The sequence below is a fragment of the Meles meles genome, chromosome 5, assembly GCF_922984935.1.
Source record: "Meles meles chromosome 5, mMelMel3.1 paternal haplotype, whole genome shotgun sequence".
In the NCBI taxonomy this organism is placed as follows: Eukaryota; Metazoa; Chordata; class Mammalia; order Carnivora; family Mustelidae; genus Meles; species Meles meles.
In genome coordinates this window covers 154,926,406-154,949,089 of record NC_060070.1, presented here as the reverse complement: position 1 = coordinate 154,949,089, position 22,684 = coordinate 154,926,406, and the positions used below count along the sequence as shown (strand labels likewise).

General features: G+C 59.3%; 1 protein-coding gene across 5 annotated transcripts; it reads right to left on the bottom strand.

The window, feature by feature from the left end:
• Positions 1-1,623: 1,623 nt before the first annotated feature.
• Positions 1,624-20,082, bottom strand: LOC123941965 (tripartite motif-containing protein 26). Of its 5 annotated transcripts, none has more exons than XM_046005837.1 (9): positions 18,717-19,541; positions 13,708-14,385; positions 7,225-7,695; positions 7,018-7,113; positions 5,943-6,173; positions 4,563-4,585; positions 4,081-4,196; positions 3,725-3,757; positions 1,624-3,406 (listed from the first exon to the last, which is right to left on the bottom strand). In XM_046005837.1, the coding sequence occupies exons 2-9, from the start codon at positions 13,885-13,887 to the stop codon at positions 2,727-2,729; spliced, it is 1,830 nt and encodes a 609-aa protein (XP_045861793.1). In that variant the 5' UTR covers positions 13,888-14,385; positions 18,717-19,541; the 3' UTR covers positions 1,624-2,726. The 5 variants fall into 5 exon arrangements, with proteins under 5 accessions (XP_045861793.1, XP_045861794.1, XP_045861796.1 ...); XM_046005838.1 differs by lacking the exon at positions 18,717-19,541 and adding an exon at positions 15,272-18,702; XM_046005840.1 differs by lacking the exons at positions 13,708-14,385; positions 18,717-19,541 and adding an exon at positions 19,576-20,082.
• Between the last annotated feature and the right edge of the window lie 2,602 nt (positions 20,083-22,684).

The following is a 22,684-nucleotide window of genomic DNA, read 5'->3' as shown; positions in this document are numbered from 1 at the left end:
AATTCTGGATCACACACGCACAAAAATAAAATAAAATTAAATTAAAAAAGAAAGGAAAAAACTTAGCAACATTTTCCTGAACTGAAAGGCCGTGAACTTGCAGATGCTCAACATCTCAAAACAGCAACTTACCCGCCCCATCAGGACGCTGCCGGCTTACGAGAAGGAAGTCGGCGAAGAGGAAAACACAGGATGAGGAAACAGGAAATCCCGGCTCACAGGGCTGTGCATGGACAAAGGGTGGCAGGAGACGGGACGGGACACAGACCAGCAGCTGACCACCGGGCACTGAGGGCGGCTGACAACTGGTGACCACACCGGCCTTCGGTTAGTAATGCGGACGTAGGAAATGAAGCCAAAGGGGAGAGAAAGGCAGTTCCTCCGCCCAGGAAGAGCAGGGTTTCCCCACAGACCCGTGTGCAGAGGACTCGGTAAACTGTGCTCAGGCTCGGCCGCAGGTGTGCCGGCAGGACGGGTGCGCACCCCGCGAGGACGCCAGGTCCAGAGCTAGAGCCCCTGCTGCCAGGGGACGGAGGACAGGGTCCCACACCGAAGCTGCATTGAGAAAATCGCAGGCATGGAGCGCCCTGGGAGGAGGGGGCTGCTCTTTTCTCCCCCGTGATAAATGCTACGTAGATCTACGTAGGTCTGACCACCCGTGTAGGTGAAGTTCACATAAAAAATACTTAAAACTATGATTATAAAAAATAAAAACGTCCAAAAGAATCACCTAGATAAATTCCACGCGGCACCTTTCTGTCCTCACGTGGTGGCATAACGTGCGTGTTTTCAGGGTTTGCCGTTTCATACGGACACCTCATCGTCTACGCTTTATTCTGAAGTGCTTTATTCTGAAGTTCTCGTTAAACCAGGACCTGCAAGCACTCCTGTTTGTTCAAATGCAAATGTCCCCTATTTAATAACTAGGAGCTTTTAATTATACAACGATCAGCTTAAAAAGTTTCAGAAATTTCATTATGTAAAAATTCTTTCCAAGAAAGGATAAGCGGCATTTTGAGAATTCTGAAATCTTCCCGTAAATACAATTTTAGGAGACAATGCACATCGATCAACAAAATAAATGTAAATTTTCGAGAATATGCTAGTGATTATTGTCTCAGGATTCGAATGTAGAGTAACTGACCTCATTATGTTAATAACGTGCCTTATTTCTAATAAGTGACACATTTTGCATCTCTGTATTTAGAAAGAAAAGTAAAAAGAACAAATGAAAAATAAAAAGGGGGAAGAGTCGTCAACGAGATCTTGAAGGGTCTTCACGTAATTCTTCCTTTTCTGTGTTAAGATGACAATCAGAGAGCCAGCAGAGAGAGCAGACCAGAGACGGTTGGGGGCCGCGAGTCAGAGGGCGCGGGGGGCGCCTCCTTCGGGTCGGGCACCGTGTGTCTTCCTCGGGAAGATTCTGGGTGTGCCACGGAACGTTGCCGTGTCACGGGCCGTCCTGGGCTGTGCGGGTGCTGGGTGAGAGCACGGGGCTGGGAGATGTGGGGGCTGCCGTCTGGGGGCAGTGGCATGTCCCAGGAGGGACCCCAGGCCACTGCTGTCCACACAACCACTCTGGAGCCACACAAAGGTTATAATAAAGTAAATGAACCCAGCCTGCTCATTGCACAAGTCTTTATTGAGCACCTGCTATGTGCCCAGCCCTGTGGGAGGTGCGTGGGGGTACAAAACTAGAGGCAGAAATAGCAGGGACCTTGCCCAGCGATGTGGGGGCCGAGGGGCCGAGGTGCCGGGGCCCGGGACAGGTGCACACAACGGCTGTGGGTGTCCGGCTGGAGCGGGGACGAGCGGGCGCCACAAGGTCACAGTCCAGCCCGCACCCTATATGAAGGCGAGCTCCGGGAGCCCTGCTGGCGTCCTCTCCTCTCCCCACCGCCCCATCCCAGGACAGAGGGGCCTGCGAGTCGTCTGGCCCGAGTTTTCACCGTTCGGGGGGCACGGGCTGGGGCCTCCCAGGGAAGGCTGGCCTGGATGGGTGCCTGCCCTGGTGACTTCTGACCACCCACCAAGGGCACAGTGTTCTGGATCCCGTCACCATCTCCCAAGGCCCCACCCTCAGACATTTACTGGTCCTGGACCACACACACGGCCTCAAAGCCACGTGCATCCAGATCCCTCCCCAGCAGCTCCGGGTCCTGGGTCCTTCCTCCGTGTGGAAACGTCAGGCGCTCGACCCTGGTCTCAGAACATCGAGGCGCCTGCTCTGGGCTTGGCGACTCCAGGGCACCTCGGAAGCGTGTTCAAACGGCCTGGAAACCATGGTGGGCTTCTGCTCTGCTGGCGTGGGCACTCTGAGCTGGGGCAGGGAAGGCCAGCAGCGGAGAGGATGTGGGCAAGGGGGACGCCGGGCATGGCGAAGGGCCTTGGTGCCATCACCGGTGCTCTCCCAGGAGCAGCCAGCACGGGACGCCGGACTGGGCAGCAGAAGGCCATCTCCTCTCTGGTTCAACAGTGTGTGCAGAGCTGGGCCGAGGCTGCAGAGGGCTCTCACGGACTCCAGGGTCAGAAGTCTGCACGGGGGCCCCAGGGGCTGGGGGACAAGTCCGACGGCAGCTGTGTGGACGGAGCAGCGGCGCCGAGCGAGCCTGAGGGGCCACAGCCACGGGGCAGCAGGGGGGAGTGCCCCTGCGCCAGGCGCCGTGGCCAGACACCCCCTCCCCGTCACGGTCCTGGAATCCCCGGGAAGGGAAGCAGCGGTGGGCTCAGGGTCGCAGCAGGAGGCGAGTCCCAGGCCACTTGAGCCACAGGAAGGGGACCAGGCGCCGCGTGAAGGTAGCGGTGAAGGTGTAGATGAGTTCTTGGGACTCTGCGTTGGTGAACGTCACAGTGCCGCCTTCGTAATCCAGCGCGATGCCCACCCTCCGCGGCCGCAGCGCTGGGAAGAGCTCGGCCTCGGGGTCCGTGTTGGCCCAGATGCCCGCAGAGGAGAGGCGCAGCGCCCATACCCCGTCCTCCGGCCGCAGGGACAGGTCCCCCTTCCTCTTCACAGAGTCTCTGGCCACCCCCACCATGCAGCTTTCCAGGACCTCCTCCTCCTCCTCCTCCTCCTCTTCCTCCCCTAGTGACTCCTCGTCCTCATCTGTCTCCCAGTCCTCGTACCCGTCCCCGTAGGCCACCTCTTCCTCCTCCTCCTCCTCCTCCTCCCCCTCCTCCTCCTCCTCGCCCTCCTCCTCCTCCTCCGACCAGCCCTCCCGGTCCACCTCCACTTCCCAGTACACCTTGCCCCAGGTGAAGCCCTTCCTGCCCAGCACGCCCGGCTCGCAGTCGAACTGCTGGGGGTGCAGGGGGGCACCCTGGTAGAGGCTGCTGTAGGTCACGCACTTCCAGTCCTCCGACAGCTGCAGGTACCCGCTCGCCGACTGCGGGTCCAAGGTCACACTGACTGTGGGGACAACGGAACGCAGTGTGGTCACTGGCCCGCAGCGCTGCCGCACCGACAAGAAGGGCTGTGCCGTGCACACCCGGACAGCAGGGCAGGGAGGGAGCACAATGCGGGGGCCGGCAGCAGAGACGGCCTCCGAATACAGGGGCCACGCGGTCAGGCGGATGAGAGCCCGGTGTGGGGTACAGACTTGCTGCTGGGAAATCTCTGCTGCGTAAGGGACGGGACTCCCTGGGGGCAGCAGGGGACAGTCCCGAGTCTCTGTGGGGACGGAGTTCTTCACGGGAGGGGAGCTGGGAACAGCCCCTGCACACTCACCTGTCTTATATTCCAAGTCTCTCAGCAGCTTCCCTGGGGGGGAGAGAAGGGACAGGAATGACCCTCGAGCCCAGGAAAATTATGGGCCCATTTTCTGCTCGGACAGGACTAATTTCCAGATGGGGCCTCCCTGCCTGACATCCCAAGAAGAAAACAGAAAACAAGGAGACGCGAGAGTGAGGCCAAAGATGACAGTAAGGAAGCAGTCCCCTCCTTCGATGCAGAGCCCCGGCCCCAACGCACACCCAGCGGCCCCCAGCCCCCAGCCAGGACGACGCCCCCAGCCCCCAGACAGGACGACACCCCCAGCCCCCAGCCAGGACAACACCCCCCCAGCGCCCCCCCCCAGCCCCCACCTTGGAACTCTCTGAGGCCTCGCTGCAGGGACTGAAGCTTCTCTGAGAATTCTCCCGTCTTTTTCTTAACCACCCGAGCGATGGGCTTCCCAATCCAGAACTTCTTCCGTGGATACCTGGGAAGACGACAGATGGGCCTGTCACTCAGCTCTCCTTGCATTTCTCCCGTTCTCGCAACAACTTCGAAGCAGGAAGGAGAGGTATGACCACCCCAACCGACAGAGAAGCACGGGCTCAAGAGCACTGAGGAACAGCCCCCTGCTGGGCCAGAACGCTTCTGTCTGCCAGCGCGTCTTCGCCCTCATCTCCTGTCCCATCTCAGACGCCCGCGGAGCCCTGGCTGCTTCAGAGAGCAAGTCTCCAGGCCCCAGCCGCGTCCCGGCTAACCCTAACCCTGACCCTAACCAAGGTGGGACCGTCCATTCTGAGGGTCCCATGGAGGGGGGTGGGGCAGGTGCGCCATGGGAAAGAAGCTCTGTTACCTGTTCACGAAGTCCCTGGTGTCCTGGAGGGGAGAAAGTACAAGCATCAGCCCAGTGGCGTCGACCCCACTCACAGCAGGTGCCACAGCGCTGGGAGCCAGGAGCAACGGTGAACAGAAGGCTGTGGGCCCTTCCTCCCGCCCTGTGCCCTCGCCCCATCCTGGCACCTGCGCCCCGGGGCACGCCTTCCATCTGAGCAGCGCCAGAGGGATGGCTGGCCTCTGCGGCTCCCTCGGGGGGAGCAGGGGGGCTCCGGTTGGGATTTCAGCCCCCAGCAGCACCCCGGCTAGTCTCTCTCTGCCCCCCACACAACAGCACGTGATGGGGAAAGGAGGGCTGCCCCTCCCCGGGGGGGCAGAGGATGGGGCAGTAAGAGACCTAATCCCCATCTGATGGAGGAACTTGTGGGAACGCAATGGCATCTGGAGAAAATGCCACCAGCAAGGTCTTCTGATACAGGCCCTCACCCCCGGCCAGTCCCCATCTGCGAGCCAGGATGCTCAGCAAGGGGCGGCAGGCAGCTCCCCTGTGCAGGTACCTGGAGAGCCAGGCTGCTGGCCGGACAGCATCTTCCTGGAGGAGGTGGGGGGCCCCCGTGCTGACCCGCCCGGCCACCACAGCCTCCTCCTGGCCCGCAGGGGGGAGGTCCAGGGAGGCTCCAGGAGGAAGGCGGCACAGTGCTGTTCCACTCTAGTTCAAGACACTCCCCCTTGGCATCAAAGCTGCCTCCTGGGGCGCCTGGGTGGCTCAGTGGGTTAAGCCGCTGCCTTCGGCTCAGGTCATGATCTTGGGGTCCTGGGATCGAGTCCCGCATCGGGCTGTCTGCTCAGCAGGGAGCCTGCTTCCCCCCCCACCGCCTGCCTCTCTGCCTACTTGTGATCTCTGTCTGTCAAATAAATAAATAAAATCTTTAAAAAAAAAAAAAAAGCTGCCTCCTTCGGGAAGTGCGCCGGGGGTGCCCGGCCTACTCTCCCTCCCACAGAAAACCTTGCGCATCTCCTCCAGTCCCACCCTGGAAGAAGCCGCCCTCCTTGGCCACCCTGGGCGCACGGGCTGCCCGTAGCTTCCCCTGGAGGGTGTGTGCCAGGGACTGTGGTGGCCGCGACGAGGACGGACAGCGTGACAAAAACATAAGCCTCCTTTCCTCTCCCACCGCACTTTCCAACCCCTCCAACTGGTTTTTGGTAGACTTTGCCCTCTGAAGGGACACCGTGCAGGTCCTGTCCTCTTGCGCTCATGTGACCACGGGAGGAGGTGGGGCAGGTGGCGGAGACCCTCCCGACATTCCAGGAGAGAAAGGCGAGGCCTGAGAGGTGGCGCTCTCCCAGGGTCCCGTGGGGGCGCGGGGGACAGAGACCGGCCGCCCAGGAGGCATCTCACCTGCAGGAGCTCTGCGGCCGGCTGCTGCGCCTTGGTCTCCAGCTCGGAGATGACCAGCGCCAGCCGGGCCACCTCGGCGACGGCCCTGCCCTTGTACTTGTCGCAGCCGTCGGCCAGCTCCTGCTCCAGCCCTTGCAGCTTCCCCAGCAGGTGCTGCTCCCGCTCCTGCAGGAACTCGTGCGCCTGCTTAAACTCGGCCACGACGTTCTGCCGCTGCTCCTGGATCTTCTTCTGCAGGGGTGTGGAGGGGAGATGCATGACTGCCCTGCCCCACGCTGGAGAGCCCTGGCAGTGTGTCCTGGTGGGGCTGCCCGAGGCCGGCTCGCACCCCCATCCGTGCGCTGTGGGACTTCAGAGCATGGCTGGGCTAACCTCCCTCCGATGCAGACTGCCCTGCAGGAAATGGGGGGACGGCCCTCGCACCCCGTCTCTAATCAAACACAAAGTGCTGGGGTGCCTGGGTGGCTCAGTGGGTTGAGCCTCTGCTTTCGGCTCAGGTCCTGGGATTGAGTCCCACATCGGGCTCTCTGCTCGGTGAGGGGTCTGCTTCCCTGCCTCTGCTTACTTGTGATCTCTGTCTGTCAAATAAATAAATAAAATCTTAAAAAAAAAAACAACCCCAAAAAACACACCAAGTGCTGTCTCTGCTTCCCAGCTGCAGCAGCCCTCCCGCGGGGAGGCTGCAGGACTCAGCACACAGTGTCCCCAGGACACCCCACAGCCTCCTGGGCCTCCCCACTGTGCTCATCCCGCATCCGGTGCCCCCTCCCAAAGCCCCTGGCTCCCCACCACTTCGGGAGTCCAGTCTCCCCATCCACAACAGGAAGGGCTTTGCTAGGACCTCCTTGGCCCCCTGCACTCTGGCAGTTCCGTGTGCTCCGGTGGTCCGGAGCAGCTATGCCAGACGGGGCTCACAGTGGCAGCGAGCTGCACCCGTGCAGGAGCCCTGCACACACACCGGAGAAGGAAGCCGGCCGGAAGCCCCAGCTCAGACCGGCAGGGCTCAGCCTCCACCGCTCAGGCCCCAGCTCTTTCCCCACATGGCGGCGCCTCCGGCTCTCGCAGCCCCACGTACCAGTGCAGTCAGGATATCAGCTTCTCCCTTGGCCTGGGAGCCCTGAATTTTGTCCCGGTCTCTCCTCAGGGTACTCAGGTGGTTCAGGATTTTCTCCTGTGGAAAGACAAGCCACAGGGATGGGCGCGCTGCAGCGGAGCCCCCGCAGACCACAGGGTGTCAGGGGGGCGCCCAGCCTTGCCCCTGGTTGGGGTGGAGCCCGCTTACCCTGTGGGGCTGGGCGGCCTTCTCCACCAGGACAGCCGTGTGTGGCCTGTGCTCCCGGGACTCGCGGCACATGACGCACAGCAGCTTGCCGTCGTCCTCGCAGTAGTAATGCAGCTTCTCCCGGTGCCGCTCGCACAGCCTGGCGTCTGGCAGCTCCCGGGCCGCATCCCCCGGCTGCCTGTCCTTGTCCACCTTCAGCCGCTCGATGTTCTCCACCAGGCTGGCCAGCTGCCACACTGGCCGAATGTTCTCCTTCTTGAACGGCTTCTTGCAGAGCGGGCAGACGGGGCGGCCCCCCGAAGTGGGCCGCACGTCGGTGGTGCAGCTGCGGCAGAACACGTGGCCGCAGTCGATGGTCACGGGGTCCCGCAGGTAGTCCAGGCAGATTGAGCAGGTGACCTCCTCCTCCAGGCTGCGCAGCGGGGCTGACGTGGCCATGGTGCCCTTGTGTGCCCACGGAGACTTCTCGTCCTGGGAGAGCGGACACGAGTCAGGAGCAGGCCTCGAGGGCAGAAGCGGCGGGGCACGGAGAGGGTGCGGGGGTGCGGGGAGAGCGCACAGCGCGGCTGGCCCTGACCGCGCCGCGGGGAACCTGCTCTGAGGCACCGCTTATGACGGAGTGAGATCCGGGTTAGCGGGAGACGGTCGTCGCCCATACACCTCCCGCATTCACACTGCGCGGCGCTCCCCTCCAGAGACGGTCATCGCCCACACACCTCCCACGTCTGGCTGCCGGGGCAGAGCGCAAGCTGTCCGGCTGCTCGTGGGGGCAGGCACCCAAGCCCAGGCCTCCTCCAGGCTGCCGGACGGAGACACGGACATGCGGAGGCTCTTAGCCCAGACTCCAGAAGCTTGGAGAGTCCGGACTTGCCAGGCTGCGCCGTGGCTTCGGTCTCGTGTGCCGCCGCGCATGGCCTGACCACCCCGCTGCTGGCAGGTGTGGCCCGTCGAGCGGGAAACCAGTGTGGCGGGGACTCCCAGCGGGCAGTCACTGTGGGCTGCGGCTGGGGATCTGACCCCCGGAGGGAGCACGGCAGCGGCGCACAGACCGGACCCCTGCGGCCCGCCGACCCCAGCCCACGTCCTGCCCGAGGAGCCTCCGCAGGGCTGAGCGGCCTCCGGCCCCTTCCTGTGTGACCACAGGAACCGCTCTTACGTGCTCTGAGCCTCAGTCTGCCCAACGTAAAACGTGGACTTTGGGCAGCTGAGTGGGCTGAGTCCGGGAATCTGCAGGGGAACCCGGGAAGGGAGCCTCCTGCATCCAGCCAGAGCAGCAGGCAGGGACTGAGCAGGGTGGACACGAGGGGGCCTGCCTATAAAGCCACCACAGGGACGGGTGCTGCCGAGTTCCAGTCCTTGGTGGGGGACACTGGGACCCAAGGAGGGTAGCCAGCGGCGGTGACGTGAGGGGAGCGCCTGGGGCTACGGGCGAGTCAGTGCTGCCGTGGATTCAGTAAGCCCACCACGAGAGCCCAGGGGTCCTGCGCTCCCTTCCCAGCAGTGACATGAGGGAGCCGCAGAGGAACCCCAGCCAGAAATCAAACAGGAGACAGGGTCTGCTTCTGCAGAGCGGACGCAGTCTGACAGCCGAGCCGTACAAAGTGCAGGACTGTCCAGCCACATGTGTTCACGGCGCCTCGGACCGGACGTCCTGGCACAGATTTGGAGGGCTCCCGTGCACGCAGAGCCCGCATGCAGGAACGAAGACCGGGCAGTGTCTGGGATGTCGGCTGAGTGGTAACCGATCCTGGGGACTGCCTGGCGTCCCTCTGTGCTGAGGACATCATCTGACCCGAGCCATCAGGCCCGACACAAACAGGGCAGCGGCCGGTGCTGGGGATCCGTGGGCTGGGAGCCCTTCACGCAGCGATTGCCGAGTGACTTGCAGCTGAGAAGCAGAGGCCGTGGGCCTCTGTCAGGGCTGCGGGGCGGGCAGAGTAACTGCTGCGGGTGTTCAGCTCCAGCTCACTGTCCGCCCCTGTCCCTCATGGCAGGTGCTCGCAGCCAGGCTCCATGCCAACACCGCGTCACCGCGATCCCATGGGTACGAGGTACCAAGCGGTCCAGGCTACAGAAGCATGCGGCCCGTCAGTGCAGCAGGCATGATGGAGCTCGCAGCACACCACCCTGCAGACCTCTTCATTATCAGAGGCTGGCCCCACCACAAGGGGAATCAGGGGACATGTCCCTGCTGCCGATGACCCCCGTGGATGGCCTCCCATGGAACCTTGGTAACGCAGAAGTCCCGCAATCACCAGAGCCCTGCCCAAGCCCACCGCGCTCACAAGTGCACAACCCGGCATCTGCTTCCCCAAAGGGCACCACCGGGAGACACGATATCCCCTCTGAAGTCATCCTGCCCAAACTGTCCGAGCCTTTGGGTGTACCTTCTGATTGACAGAAAACGGGAGGGACAGGGAGCTGAGCTCCAGCACATCCTGGGAAACGGACACACCCAGAACACGGGACATTCCAGAGGACACTGGCTTGGCCATGTCCGGGGTGCCGGGGTGCTGTTGGCCATGCGTCGGATCTCGGTTTGGTCTCAGGTCGTGACCTCGGGGTGGTGAGATGGGGCGCGCCTCGGGCTCTATGCTGAGCACAGAGTCTGCTGGTCTCCCTCTCGCTCTGGCCCTCCCGACTCGGTGCGCTCTCGCCAACAAATAAATATATAAATCTTAAGAAAAAGTGAATGTCACAAAAAAAAGAATTGTTCTTGACTTAAAAAGACCAAAGAGGAAAAACAGCCAAAGGCAAACACCTCGACTAGATCCTGTTTTGTTTCGTTTTCAGAAGCCATAAAGATCGTTCTGGGACTAGGAGGAGGCTGAGAGAAGGCTGGGCAGTGGCTCCTGCTACGGGGCTGTTCCTAACTTCTGCCGGGGTTTACGGAAGGCGTGAGGGGGACATCCCGGGTGGGTGATGCATGCTGCCGCCTTCAGAGCTGGGGACAGTGGCTTTGTGCGGCCCAGCAGAATGAAACACCGGAACCTTGTGGGCACAGGGGCTATGGTTTTCTGTCGTCCTGAAAGGAAGGTGTATGAGGCTGCGCAGGCAGGAAAGACGCTGAAGGTTGCTGGTGGCGGTCAGGGTCCTCCGCGGGCAGAGGCCCGGTGCTCCGTCTGCACAGGGGAGCGGCTTCCGGGGAGCTGCACTTGATCTTAGCCAAAAGGCCGAGAAGTGATTACTTCCGGGGAGCTGAACAGGTGCTCGCGCACAGAGCGACCGGTGGCCAGCATTTCCCGCGTGGTCCCGCCGCGTGGGTCTGTGGACGGAGCCCACGGACGGAGCCCATGGCAGCTTCTGCTGCTGCTCGCACACAAGGCTGCGGTCCCGCACGGCAGGGACGCGTGGCCAGCACTCACTCGGACCTGCCTCATCTGCCATGTCCACGTCTCACGTTACTCAGCGCTCAGGATGCTCTTCTGAGAACACGGAGGCTCGGTGAGGTCTGGCGGTGGCCCAGGGGCATGGCTCGGGGGGTGGGGGGGCTCATGGCTAGGCGGTCCCAGCCCATGGGACACCAGGAAGCCCAGATGGGGCTGTGTGCATGGATGCATTTCTCAAGCTGGACAGTGTGGGCCGGCCAGTGTAGACGCCCGACACAGGGGTTCCAGGGAGTCCGCTCCCCACCCCACATTCAGAGCCAGCAAAACACCGACCCCCGGTACCTCCCCTAAGTTCTGCCCTCTCTGCCGCTTCACGCTTCTGGAACACTCTATCTCTCAGGCTTCCAGAGTAGGGGCAGCCGTCACGCCACTCTCCATGCCTGGTGCTGGGGCAGACAGGAACCGCAGAAAGCCAGAGCTGGAAAAAGCCTCCACGACGGCCATGCGCACCCAGGCCCGTCCCCAGATGGGAATTCAGAAGCCTGGGTCGCCCCACGGGGCCCTTGTGGCACAGGCCACGCATCCCTACTCTGGCGTGGCCAGCTCTTCCGTCCCTTCCAGAAGCCAGAGGCTGGGTGCGAACCGGAGGCAGGCAGAGCTGGAAACACCCCTCCCTGTCCGGGTCTGCTCTCCCCTCCTCGCTGTTCTCTGACCTCAGAGAGGCCCCTCGGCATACGGCGACCGACGGGCCAGGTGGCACCATGTGCAGGCGGCACACTCGAGCTGCAGGGCCGGGGCACGACTCTTGCCCAAGAGAATGGCCGGGAGCTGCCGGAGCGAGCAGAAGGAGTCTGCCTGGAGTCCACACCTCGCTTGGCGCAGGCACACGCCTCGCCCCACCCCGCGCCCGCCCTGCAGCAGCCGAACGGGTCATCTCCGGCCCTTGTTTCTTAACAGCTGCCAACTCCCTCTCTGGACTGCAACTCTCCTTCCGCCTTCCGTGGCTCCTGCTGCCCCACACCAGTGCCCCCCAGGACGCGCTGGGAGGGACCCAGGAGACACCGAGTTCCAGCTGCGGTCTTCGCGGCTCAGAGTGAGTGCATGGGCCGTGGTTTGCACCCTGGCCTCCAGGGCTGCTCCTCGTGCCCCCCCCGGGGCTCTGATAGGACCCGTCTTCCCCATCATCATGGCACGTAGCTGAGGACTCCAGTCTCTGTGGGAAATCCACTTGGGGCTCCTGGGGCCCCAGGTGAAGTCCCATTTCTTTCTTTTTTCTTTTTAGACTTTATCTCTTTGACAGAGAGAGACACAGTGAGAGAGGGAACCTAAGCAGGGGGAGCAGGAGAGGGAGAAGCAGGCTTCCCGCTGAGCAGGGAGCCGGATGCAGTGAAGCCCCATTTCAATGAGCAAATTCCCCTCGAAGTCAGTGTCCATGATGCCTCTTCTAAACCTCGAAAGGACAGAATGCTGATTCAGGATGAGCGGACACAGCTCGGCTGATCATGTCACAGGGCCCCTCAGAGTCTATAGCCATGGCTATGGGCCTGGCGCTGGGCGGTCTCGGGGGACGCAGGCCCCTGGACAGCGCATTCCTGAGGTCATGGGTGGGTGACGGTTCCCCCCAGGGCCAGGGTCAGCGTGCTCTGAATCCCTGGGGCCAGGATGTGATGCACTCTGAACGGCGGGAACGGCTCCAGGGCTCAGTGGAGCACAGGACAGGCCTTAGGGCGCCAAGGAGGAGCTCTCGGGGACAGAGCTCATCCAAGAGTTCACAGATTTGTGCTGGAGGCCTACTCTGTGCCGGGCACCGGGAATGCCACACAGGGCAAAATCCTGCCCTCCCAGAGCCCCCAGCACTGTCACGGGGCCGGGTGAGACCTCGGGGGTTGGTACTGGGGCTGGTGGTGGGGCCACAACCCCCAAGGGTTTCCCAGCAAACGTACGCCTCCCAAGGATTACTTATGGCTCTGGCCTCCACGGCTCAGTGTGCCGGCTCCCAAGGCCGGCCTTCAGCTCTTCAAACCCACCCCGCCCTGTGCTCAAACAGCCCCGTGCCCGCATGGCCACCCCGGACAAACCCCTCCGAGGCGCTCTGTGGCTCCTGGGGCAAAGTCACATCTCCCTCCAGCCTCCGTGAGGCCCAGCCCTGGCCTGCAGGCTCATTTCCCGCCATCCCCCCAGACCTGACCTCACGGCCAAACCAAACCCCTCTCTAGGCCCCCAAAGGGGCCACACTCCCCCCAGCCCGAGCCTCCCTGCCACACGAGCCATCCGAAGGGCTGTCCCTACCCCGGGAGCCCCACTCCTGGCCCAGCTTGCAGTGTCTGCTGAGAGCCACCTCCTTCACTGGATCCTTCCCGAGTGACAGGCAGAGCCCACATGCTCTGCCCCCACGCTGCCCTTTGCACGTCTTGGCAGGGGTGAGGCCTGGCTCGTCAGTACACTCCCGTTTCTCGGCAGCTCTCCCTATCAGGCGTGGATGCAGACGGTGTCCACCTTATCCGCAGGAGGCAAAGTGCTCCCCACCTGCCCCTCCCGTCTGACCAGAGGCTCCACAGCTCGGCATAGACAGCCACGTTCCCCTGTGCCCTGAGCGGCAAGAACAGCAGGCCTGGGAGACGCCGGGCGGGGGCAGCGTGCAGGACCCCCGCCGTCACTCCCTCCCGTCTACACCGCACCGTGCGTTCATCAAGCACACTTTACGCTCCCTGGTACGGATGTGCTCGTAGTGCACTTGTCTGCAGGGTATGCAGAAACACCGTGCTGTGCAGTTCATTCATGGGACCGGAGCTGCCTCTGTTCATTTCCACTGCTTTCCGACGCTGTGACTCTACCTTGGAGATACTGGCGACTTGGTCCCAAACCAGCACAGCGGAGTGAAAACCGCCACAGGGCCAGCCAGGAGCGCACATGGAAGTTGTTTACGCTCTGTGGCAGTGCACGAAGTGCACAGTCGTGTCAGGGCTAAGACAGACCTTGACTACAAAATGCCTCATTGCAAGAACTACGGTCACCTAAGCGTTAGGCACACGAGCCCCCGAGCTCACAGTAACAACTATACTAACTACACTAACAACGCACAGGTCTGAGATACCCTGAGACGTACAGACACGGAGCCAGAAACAGCAGCTGAGAAGTGGTCCGACAGACTTGCCCGCTGCAGGGTCGCCATGAACCCGTCCGTGACACATGGCGTCTGCGGCACACAGGAAGATAAGCGTGCCCACGGGCCCTGCTCCCGGCCCCCTGACCGTTTCCTGTCTGGGACGATGGCAAACACCGTTCTGTGAAGGTTTGTACACGTGTCCTGGGACACACAGGCAAGCAGATGCATACTTGACCCAATCGGGCCACCCTGTTCCCACACTGACTGTGCGTTCCAAGTGGCAGGCCACAGACGTTCATGCTGCTTCACGGCCTTGCCGGCACCTGCCGCTGTGGGCGTTGACACATGTGCCAGTCTGCAGGAGGGAACGAGAAGCCCACGGTGTGTGCACGTATGTGTTTAATGCTGAAGGGAAGGGAGGGGGACGAAGCGGGAAGGGCAGGGACGGAGCCCCACAGCAGACGACAGCACGATGGCACGGCTCCCTGCTCCAGCAGTCGCGCTGCACACGCTTCACCTTCCGGGAGGGGTCTGCCCGGCCTCCATGCGCCCTTCCCTTGCTGACCTTGCTCCCTGGAGCAGGTTCTTCGGCCACAGCTCTCCCCCAGCTCACGGTGGGGCAAGGGAATGGTGTACAACCTGCCCGACCTCGGGGCTTGCTTCAGAGGCGAGGCTACGACGCGAGTCTGCCAGTCACAAGGAGACCTCGCTGAGATGGGAGCGATTCTGCGGTTTTTCAAGAATTTGTGAGAGGTGATGTCAGCGTGGTTTGAAGCTACAGGAGCAGTTTTGCGAAGCAGAGGGCCAGCCTGTTTGAGAAGGAAGCCAACCCAGAGGGGAAGCAGAAGAAACCCGATCCTCACAGTACCTTGTAAAACCCTCCTCGGGCTGTGCCTGGAGCTGGATCAACCCTTGGCCTGTGCCCCCGCTCAAGGCAGTAAATGGCCTTTATGTTCAGCCCCGTGCACCTGGGAGTCACCTGACAAAAAAGGGAATCCTGCCTGATACAGCACAGGACGTTATTGAAGGTGACTGGGCTGAAATACACAAAGAATTTGTGCCAAAAAAAAAAAAAAAAAAGTCTGCCTGTTTCTGTAGACAAAGGTAGACACCCGGTGGTGGCTCCCTCTCCCGCCCCACAGGTGGGATGCAACCTGCCGGGACCAGCCGAGGACCCGGCCCATCCGCTCTCGGCCCTCGGCCCGTCCACAGCTCTGGGACACGATCAGAACCTTCTTCCATCCCTGGCTGTTCCTCTAACCAAAGCCGACAGGGAAGACTCCCCATCAAAACCCAGTTTTCACCCAGCTGCCACAACTCAGCTGTGCGGCTTGGGGCCGTGTTCATGACCTTTGCACAGCTCCACAGGACCGGAAGAGGCGGGGGTGGGGGGCACCTCGGCCATGCGCAGGCGACCAAAGCCCATGCGCGGCGAGCACACAAGCTTTGTTTAGTGTGTAGCCTAACGTCCCGGCCGCTGCCACTGCCCACAGATGGAATCTGTCAGTCAGGCACCCTCTGTGCTGGTTTTCCACAATCTGGCCATCAGGCAGGACAGGGCCAGCTTATCAGACGAGTTCTTTCAGGATCATCAGTGGAGCCTGGAACTCACCATCTGCAGGTCAGTGAGACGGAGATACTCGGGCCACTCACTTCCTGGAACAAGGAGGGATCTGAGAACTGGCAAGGGGTACGCTTCTCATCAAACGTGGGATACCCACGCCATGGCACCGCAGCCTCTCTGAAACGTGATCCGTAGCATATCCTAACCGCACTGGGGAGACGTGTTTTCCACGTGGAGTGTGTGTAAGCTGACCGCCTCTTAGATCTGCTGCAGTGTAGCCCGTCTCCTACCAGGCACTGTGAACACACTGCTCTCCTCTCGGCCCTCTCCCGCTTCCGTCCTAGCCGTGGCCAGCACTGCACCGCGGGGCCCACACAGCCCCCATGATCGGGCCCCCACAGTGGCCTTGGCCTAACGCAGCTCCCTCTCCAGGGCTTCCATGCCCTGTGCCTGCACATGGTCTCTGATCTAGCACATCGTGGCGGGCTGGAATCAGACACCACCCGTGTGAGGTCCCCCGTGCCCATGCTCCTTCCAGCTGAAGGGCTCCCCCCCCCCAGGCTCCCGCAGCTCTGCAAGTGGTGCGGACATTACAGTCCCTCCCCCCACCAGCAGGTGAACCCAGGCACCACTCCCCGCCGCTCCCTACCCCCAGGACCTGGCGCAGATGAGCTCCATGCTCCTGACCCCACCCTCTTCTTCATCCCCCCACCCCCTCCAGGCTTCCCTGGCCCCTTCACAACCTTGCTTCTGCAGAAGGCCCCTCTGATTAGACGTTCTTGACCACAAACATTTCCCCGATCTCCCCCTGCCTCCCTCCACACACACAGTTTTGGGGAGAAGGTCAACATTTCATGTGTTCCGATCTGGTGAGCTGTACTTCCTCCTGGGTGACAGTCCAAGCAAGCCTTTGTCTTCCAAAGCCACCGTCTTTCCATTCTGATCCTGAGGCCCAAGTCTGGAGTCACCTCCAGAAACCTCAGTTCGGACCATGGACTTCCTTCGCAGCTCGGGATGCCTTCGTTCTGGGGTGGTCTGACACCAGCCTGTCACTCCCTTGCAGGAAAGCGACGGCTAAGATACTACTTTCTCCTGGGCCTCCGCTTCTTCCTTCCTTGTGTAGAAGTATGCACATGAGAGTTTTTGTGCAAGACGTAGAAAACAGGACGCAGCACGGTTCCCTGGAGATCATGTAAGATTACAAATCATTCTCGAGCATCAGGCTAAGAGTTTAAAAATGAGAGTGGAGAAGAGGCCAGCCAACGGGATAAGGCTCCAAAATAAAGCAGAACGCAGCTCTCACCCGTCCAGCTAAGTAAAATTCAAGGGCTCGTTCCCCTCAAGGTTCCTCACACTGGGGAACACGTCTTCAAAGCCTGTATTTGAGACAATGCTGTGATACGAATGTCTGAAAATGGATTAACCCCAGAAAATCTGGACACTGGGGCTGCCCAGAGGGATTCCCCCTCTGCACTGTCGGTATTTGGGGTAAAGCAAGTCTTTGTCGCAGGAAAAGCTGTCCCATGCGTTGCAGGATATTCAGAAGCAACCCTGGGTGCCCCCCCCCCAAAGATGCCAGGACCATCATCCTCCCAGGTGTGAGGGACAGACACTGTTGTCTTGGTAACATGTGGCAGCACCATCTCAGGGCTCTTGCTACCTAACCTGTACAGCATCTAACGTCATCATCTGACCACCCCTCCCTTTTGTAAACCCTTCCTTCTCTCAGCTTCACTGAGGCTTTATTCTCCTGATTCTCCTCCCTCTCCACTGTCTACTCTTTGTCAATCATCCCGCAAGTAGGTAGAATCCTAGACTCTCTCGGTTTTGTGCTGATCTCCTCTGACTCCAAGCCTGCTGCCCCAGAGCTCCTCCCTCCCGGACCCACAGGTGATGCTGCGACAGGTCCGCTCCGCGGTGAGTGCGGGCTGGATCCCTGGAGCAGTGACATCAGCTACACAGCCGTGGTGCAAATGTACATCTTTGTCCCCGAACTTGCTTCCAAAGTTCATACACACACTTCTGAACTCCTGCTCGGACTTTCCCTCTGGGATCCCTCTGGTGCCTGAAGATACCAATGTTCAGAGATGACTTCTCTCTGCTCCCAGAGTGTGTTTTCTACACTCCCCCCAAGGAGGGGACTAACAACATCTTGTCAAGTTCATCACACTGTTTGACGTTCATGGGACACCCCCCAGTCAACGTGCTTTCAACAGTAAAAAGCTCCATAAAAATACACGCTGGGAAGGACACAGGAGCCAAGTTGGAAGCGCCCCCAGTAACCAAAGCCACAACAACTGGAGCAACAAAATAAAGTAGGAGGATTGGATTATACCCGAAAGTACAAAATAAACATCCATGAGTTTGTGCTGGTGATAATGAGTTGAATAAGTTAATAAATAATGACAAGAGAGATGATTTGCCATGCAGAGTTCCAAACACTGGGTGTAGCCACTTGTCCTCAAGGAGGAGGAGCGTACTGGCCCCTCCTTCGGTGTGGGGTGCACAGTCACTTCTTTGGAAAGAGTACAGTGTGAAATGGGGGGGGGGGACTGTAACTTGACAGCTGAGAAACCTGCTAAACACTTTCTCAGGTGATCACAACCAACATCAAGTCTTAAATCGTGTGGACAGTATGTACCCTTGACGCCAGGTCATCAACAGGGCAACCTACCTCAGTAGTCTTCCAATAAGCGAGAGCCTGGTGTCAGGAGAAAAACATCCAATTCCAGTAGACGGGCACCCTACACTCCACCAGCATTCCTCAAAACTGTCAAGATCATCCCACAGCCAAGCAGAGCCTCACCAGACATGACAACCAAATGCAACCTGGTAACGTGGCAGGGATCACCGCACAGAACAGGTGCTTAGGTGGGCACTCAGTCAGGAGAAGGACGGACTTGGGCCAATAATAACAGATCAGTATCGGTTCATTAATTGTAACAAATGCATCATGCAAACGTAAGATGTTAATCAAGGGGGGAAAGGTCTGGGATATGTAGGAACCCTACTACCTTTGCAATTTTTTCTATGAGCTTAAAGTTGTTCTAAACAAATCTGTTCAGGGGAAAAAAATGCACTTTGGGGAAGAAAACCCATAAAGCCTGTTTTTTTCCAAAGAGCTGCTGCTTCTAAACTTGGGGGAGGCTCGGGCAGTGTCCCCGCACTATCTGCGGCAGGCATGACCGGATGCCATACCCCATCCTCGCGGTGGGGTCAGGATCCAGGGTGCAGCGGGAATCCGGTCCTTCCTCCAGGGCCAAGTGTGGACAGATAATGAGGGAGGGCGCTCGCGGCCGGCGGAGGGAGTTCGAGCACGGCTCCGAGGACAGGGGGCCGTCCTGCCTCACTGCACTACCGACCCCCCCCCCCGCCCCGGGGCCCCGGGCACCTGCTGGCGCTCGGGGCGGAGGCCGGCCGGGGCCCAGCGCGCGCGCCGCGGCAGATCGCCCACCGCCTCGCCCCCGATCCCGCGTCCGCCTCCCCGACTCACCGCACTGCCGCGCTCCGGGCCGCGAACACCGGCCTGAGGGGCCTCCCGGCTCTCCCACCGCGGCCGGTTCCGGGTCGCGTCCCCACCGCTCGGCCTCCGGGATCCGCCGAGCGCGGCTCCGAGATTTCTCCCCGGATCAGCGCCCGGATTGGCTCCTGACTAACACCGTCTCCCAATGGGAGCGCGAGTCTCCTCCACGTCACCATCACTGGGCAAATCCGGGGGCCTCTGAAGGGGGCGGGGCGGCGAGGGCCGGAGCGCACGGACCTGCGACCGGGCGGAGCCGGGGTGCGCGGGAGCCGCAGCGGGGGTGGGGTGGGTAGGGCGCGCTCCCGGGGCGCCGGAGAGGGGCGCGTACCGAGGCCCAGCTGAGCCGGAACCCCATGCCCTCCCCCCGCGCGCGCTCCGGGCCGGAGGGGGACTCTGCGGCCGAGCGGGTCTCGCCACAGGCTCGGCATTAAGTAGGGCTCCCTGCCCCCAACCTGGCCTACTTCTGCGTCCTGAGCCCGGAAGGCCTTTAGCAAGCACGTCCTTAAAGGGTTATTTACAAAAATCGGCTCCCCTTCTCGAGGCGTCTGCGGCGAGTGAGGAGCTGTACCTAAAACCCCTTTCAGCAGGGCGGCACGACTGTCCCCACTGCACAGAAGGGACAAGCGAGGCTCCGGGCGCCGGCGGCCCGCCCCCGCTCCGTGCGGCTGTCTCCCTCCGGGTGGCTGGGTCCGGGGTGCCCCGGGCGCTCGCGGTCGGGGCGGGGTGTGGGGGGCTTTCCTGGGGCTCCGGCGCACTCCCCGCACCCCCGGCCCCCCAGGCTGCGCGGGGTCGGGGCGGCCGGGGAAGGGTCTCCGCACCAGCCACCTACCTGCTCCGGTCGCGAGGTCCCGCAGTGGCCGCGGGTCTCCGCCTCGCCGGGGGAAGGAGGGTGGCTCTCAGGGTCCCAAACCCTAGACCCTGCCCGGGCCCCGCCCCTCGCGCGGGGTGGGGCAGGAATTGGAGGCGAAAGCACCCGGTTTAAAGAGGGGCGGCGTGGAGGGTGCTGTGTTCCGACCCACACGCCCTCGGTCTCCGCCCCCACGCCCGGCCGCCCGCTCTCGCTTTCGGTCTCCTGGGGGCGGAGGGTGTGGGCCTCCCCTACCCGCGGGACTCGGGCGCGCGCGGCGCTGCTGGGGTCTGAGCACCCGCTCCGCTAGACGCCGCTGGAGGACGGCGAGTGGCTTCGGCCACGGATCTGCTCTCCCGTCCCTAGGACCCGGCAGCCCCGCTCAGAGGCCATTCGGGGGTCGCCCCGCAGGAGAGGCCCCTTGCCCTGCTTCCGACGGTCGGTCTCTTCCCCACACACTTGCAGCCGGGAGGCCCCGCTGCCCGCTCGCGCCGTCCCAGCTGCGGACGCGGCTGCCCCCTTCTTGCCGGTGGGCTAAACCGGCATCTCGCCGGCCTTCCGCCATCGGATCAGTTCCCCGCAGGCAGCGGCCTCTTTCAGTTTCTGTATGCACGGGCCGTCCCTCGTTCAGACATGTCACTTTTATTTTACTTAAATTTGATGAATTAACATATAGTTGGTTTCAGAGGTAGAGATCAGTGATTCGTCAGCTGCATACAACACCCAGTGCTCATCGCGTCACATGCCCTCCTTAATGCCCATCCCCCAGCTACCCCGTCCCCCCACCCACCCCCCACCACCCCCCACCCCTCCTGCATCCCTCAGTTTGTATCCAATGATAAAGAGTCTCTTATGCTTTCTCTCCCTCTCTGGTTTCTCTTAGTTTATTGTCCCCTCGCTTCCCCTATGATCCTTTGTTTTGTTTCTTAAATTCCACATATCAGTGAGATCATATGATCTCTTTCTCTCATGGACATTTTGCTTAGCATAATACCCTCTAGTTCCATCTATGTCGATGCAAATAGTGAGTATTCATCCTTTCTGGTGGATGAATAATATTCCATTGTATATATGAACCACATCTTTTTTAAAAAATTTAACATAAAATGTATTATGTGTTTCAGGGGTACAGGTCCGTGAATCATCAGTCTTATACATTTCACAGCATTCACCACAGCACATACCCTCCCCAATGTCCATAACCCCACCACCCTATCCCTCCCCCACAATCCCCAGAAACCCTATTTGTTTCCTGAGATTAAGAGTCTGCTATGATTTGTCTCCCTTCCCAGTCCATCCTGTTTCATTTTTTCCCTCCCTACCCCTCACGACGTCGCGGGTCTGCCTCTCAAATTCCTCATTTCAGAGAGATCATATGATAATTGTCTTTCTCTGATTGACTTATTTTGCTTAGCATAATGCTTTCTGGGTCCATCCATGCCATTGCAAATGGCAGGACTTTTTTTGATGGCTGCATAATATTCCATTATCTCTATATACCACCTCTTCTTTACCCATTCATCTGTTGACGGACATCTAGGTTCTTTCCATAGTTTGGCTATTGTGGACATTACTGCTATAAACATTCGGGTGCACGTGCCCCTTCGGATCCCTACATTTGTATCTTTAGGGCAAATACCCAGTAGTGCAATTGCTGGGTCGTAGGGTAGTTCTATTTTCAACATTTTGAGGAACCTCCATGCTGTTTTCCAGAGTGGCTGAACCAGCTTGCATTCCCACCAACAGTGTAGGAGGGTTCCCCTTTCTCCGCATCCTCGCCAGCATCTGTCATTACCTGACTTGTTAATTTCAGCCATTCTGACTGGTGTGAGGTGGTATCTCATTGTGGTTTTGATTTGTATTTCCCTGATGCCGAGTGATGTGGAGCACTTTCTCACGTGTCTGTTGGCCATCTGGATGTCTTCTTTGCAGAAATGTCTGTTCATGTCCTGTGCCCATTTCTTGATTGGATTATTTGTTCTTTAGGTGTTGAGTTTGATCAGTTCCTTATAGATTTTGGATACTAGCTAGCCCTTTATCTGATATGTCATTTGCAAATATCTTCTCCCATTCTGTCAGTTGTCCTTTGGTTTTGTTGAGTGTTTCCTTTGCTGTGCAAAAGCTTTTGATCTTGATGAATTCCCAATAGTTTCTTTTTGTCCTTGCTGCCCTTGCCTATGAGATGTTTCTAGGAAGAAGTTGTTGTGGCTGAGGTTGAAAATGTTGCTGTCTGTGTTCTTCTCAAGGATTTTGATGGATTTCTGTCTCACATGGAGGTCCTTCATCCACTTTGAGTCTATTTTTGTGTGTAGTGTAAGGAAATGGTCCGGTTTCATTCTTCTGCATGTGGCTGTCCAATTTTCCCAACACCATTTGTTGAAGACACTGTTTTTTTCCATTGGATATTCTTTACTGCTTTGTCGAAGATTAGTTGACCATAGAGTTGAGGGTCTATTCCTGGGCTCTCTATTCTGTTCCATTGATCTATGTGTCTGTTTTTGTGCCAGTACCATGCTGTCTTGATGATGACAGCTTTGTAATAGAGCTTGAAGTCCGGAATTGTGATGCCACCAACTTTGGCTTTCTTTTTCAATATTCCTTTGGCTATTCGAGGTCTTTTCTGGTTCCATATAAATTTTAGGATTATTTGTTCCATTTCTTTGAAAAAAAATGGATGGGATTTTGATAGGCATTGCATTAAATGTGTAGAGTGCTTTAGGTAGCATAGACATTTTCACAATATTTGTTCTTCTGATCTAGGAGCATGGAACATTTTTCCATTTCTTTGTGTCTTCCTCAACTTCTTTCATGAGTATTTTATAGTTTTCTGCATATAGATTCTTTACCTCTTTGGTTAGGTTTATTCCTAGGTATCTTATCGTTTTGGGTGCAGTTGTAAATGGGATCAACTCCTTAATTTCTCTTTTGCTGTTGGTATATAGAAATGCAACTGACTTCTGTGCATTGATTTTATATCCTGCCACTTCTGTGCATTGATTTTATATCCTGCCACTTTATATCCTGAATTCCTGTACATGTTCTAGCAGTTTTGGAGTGGAGTCTTTTGGGTTTTCCACATAAAGTATCTTAT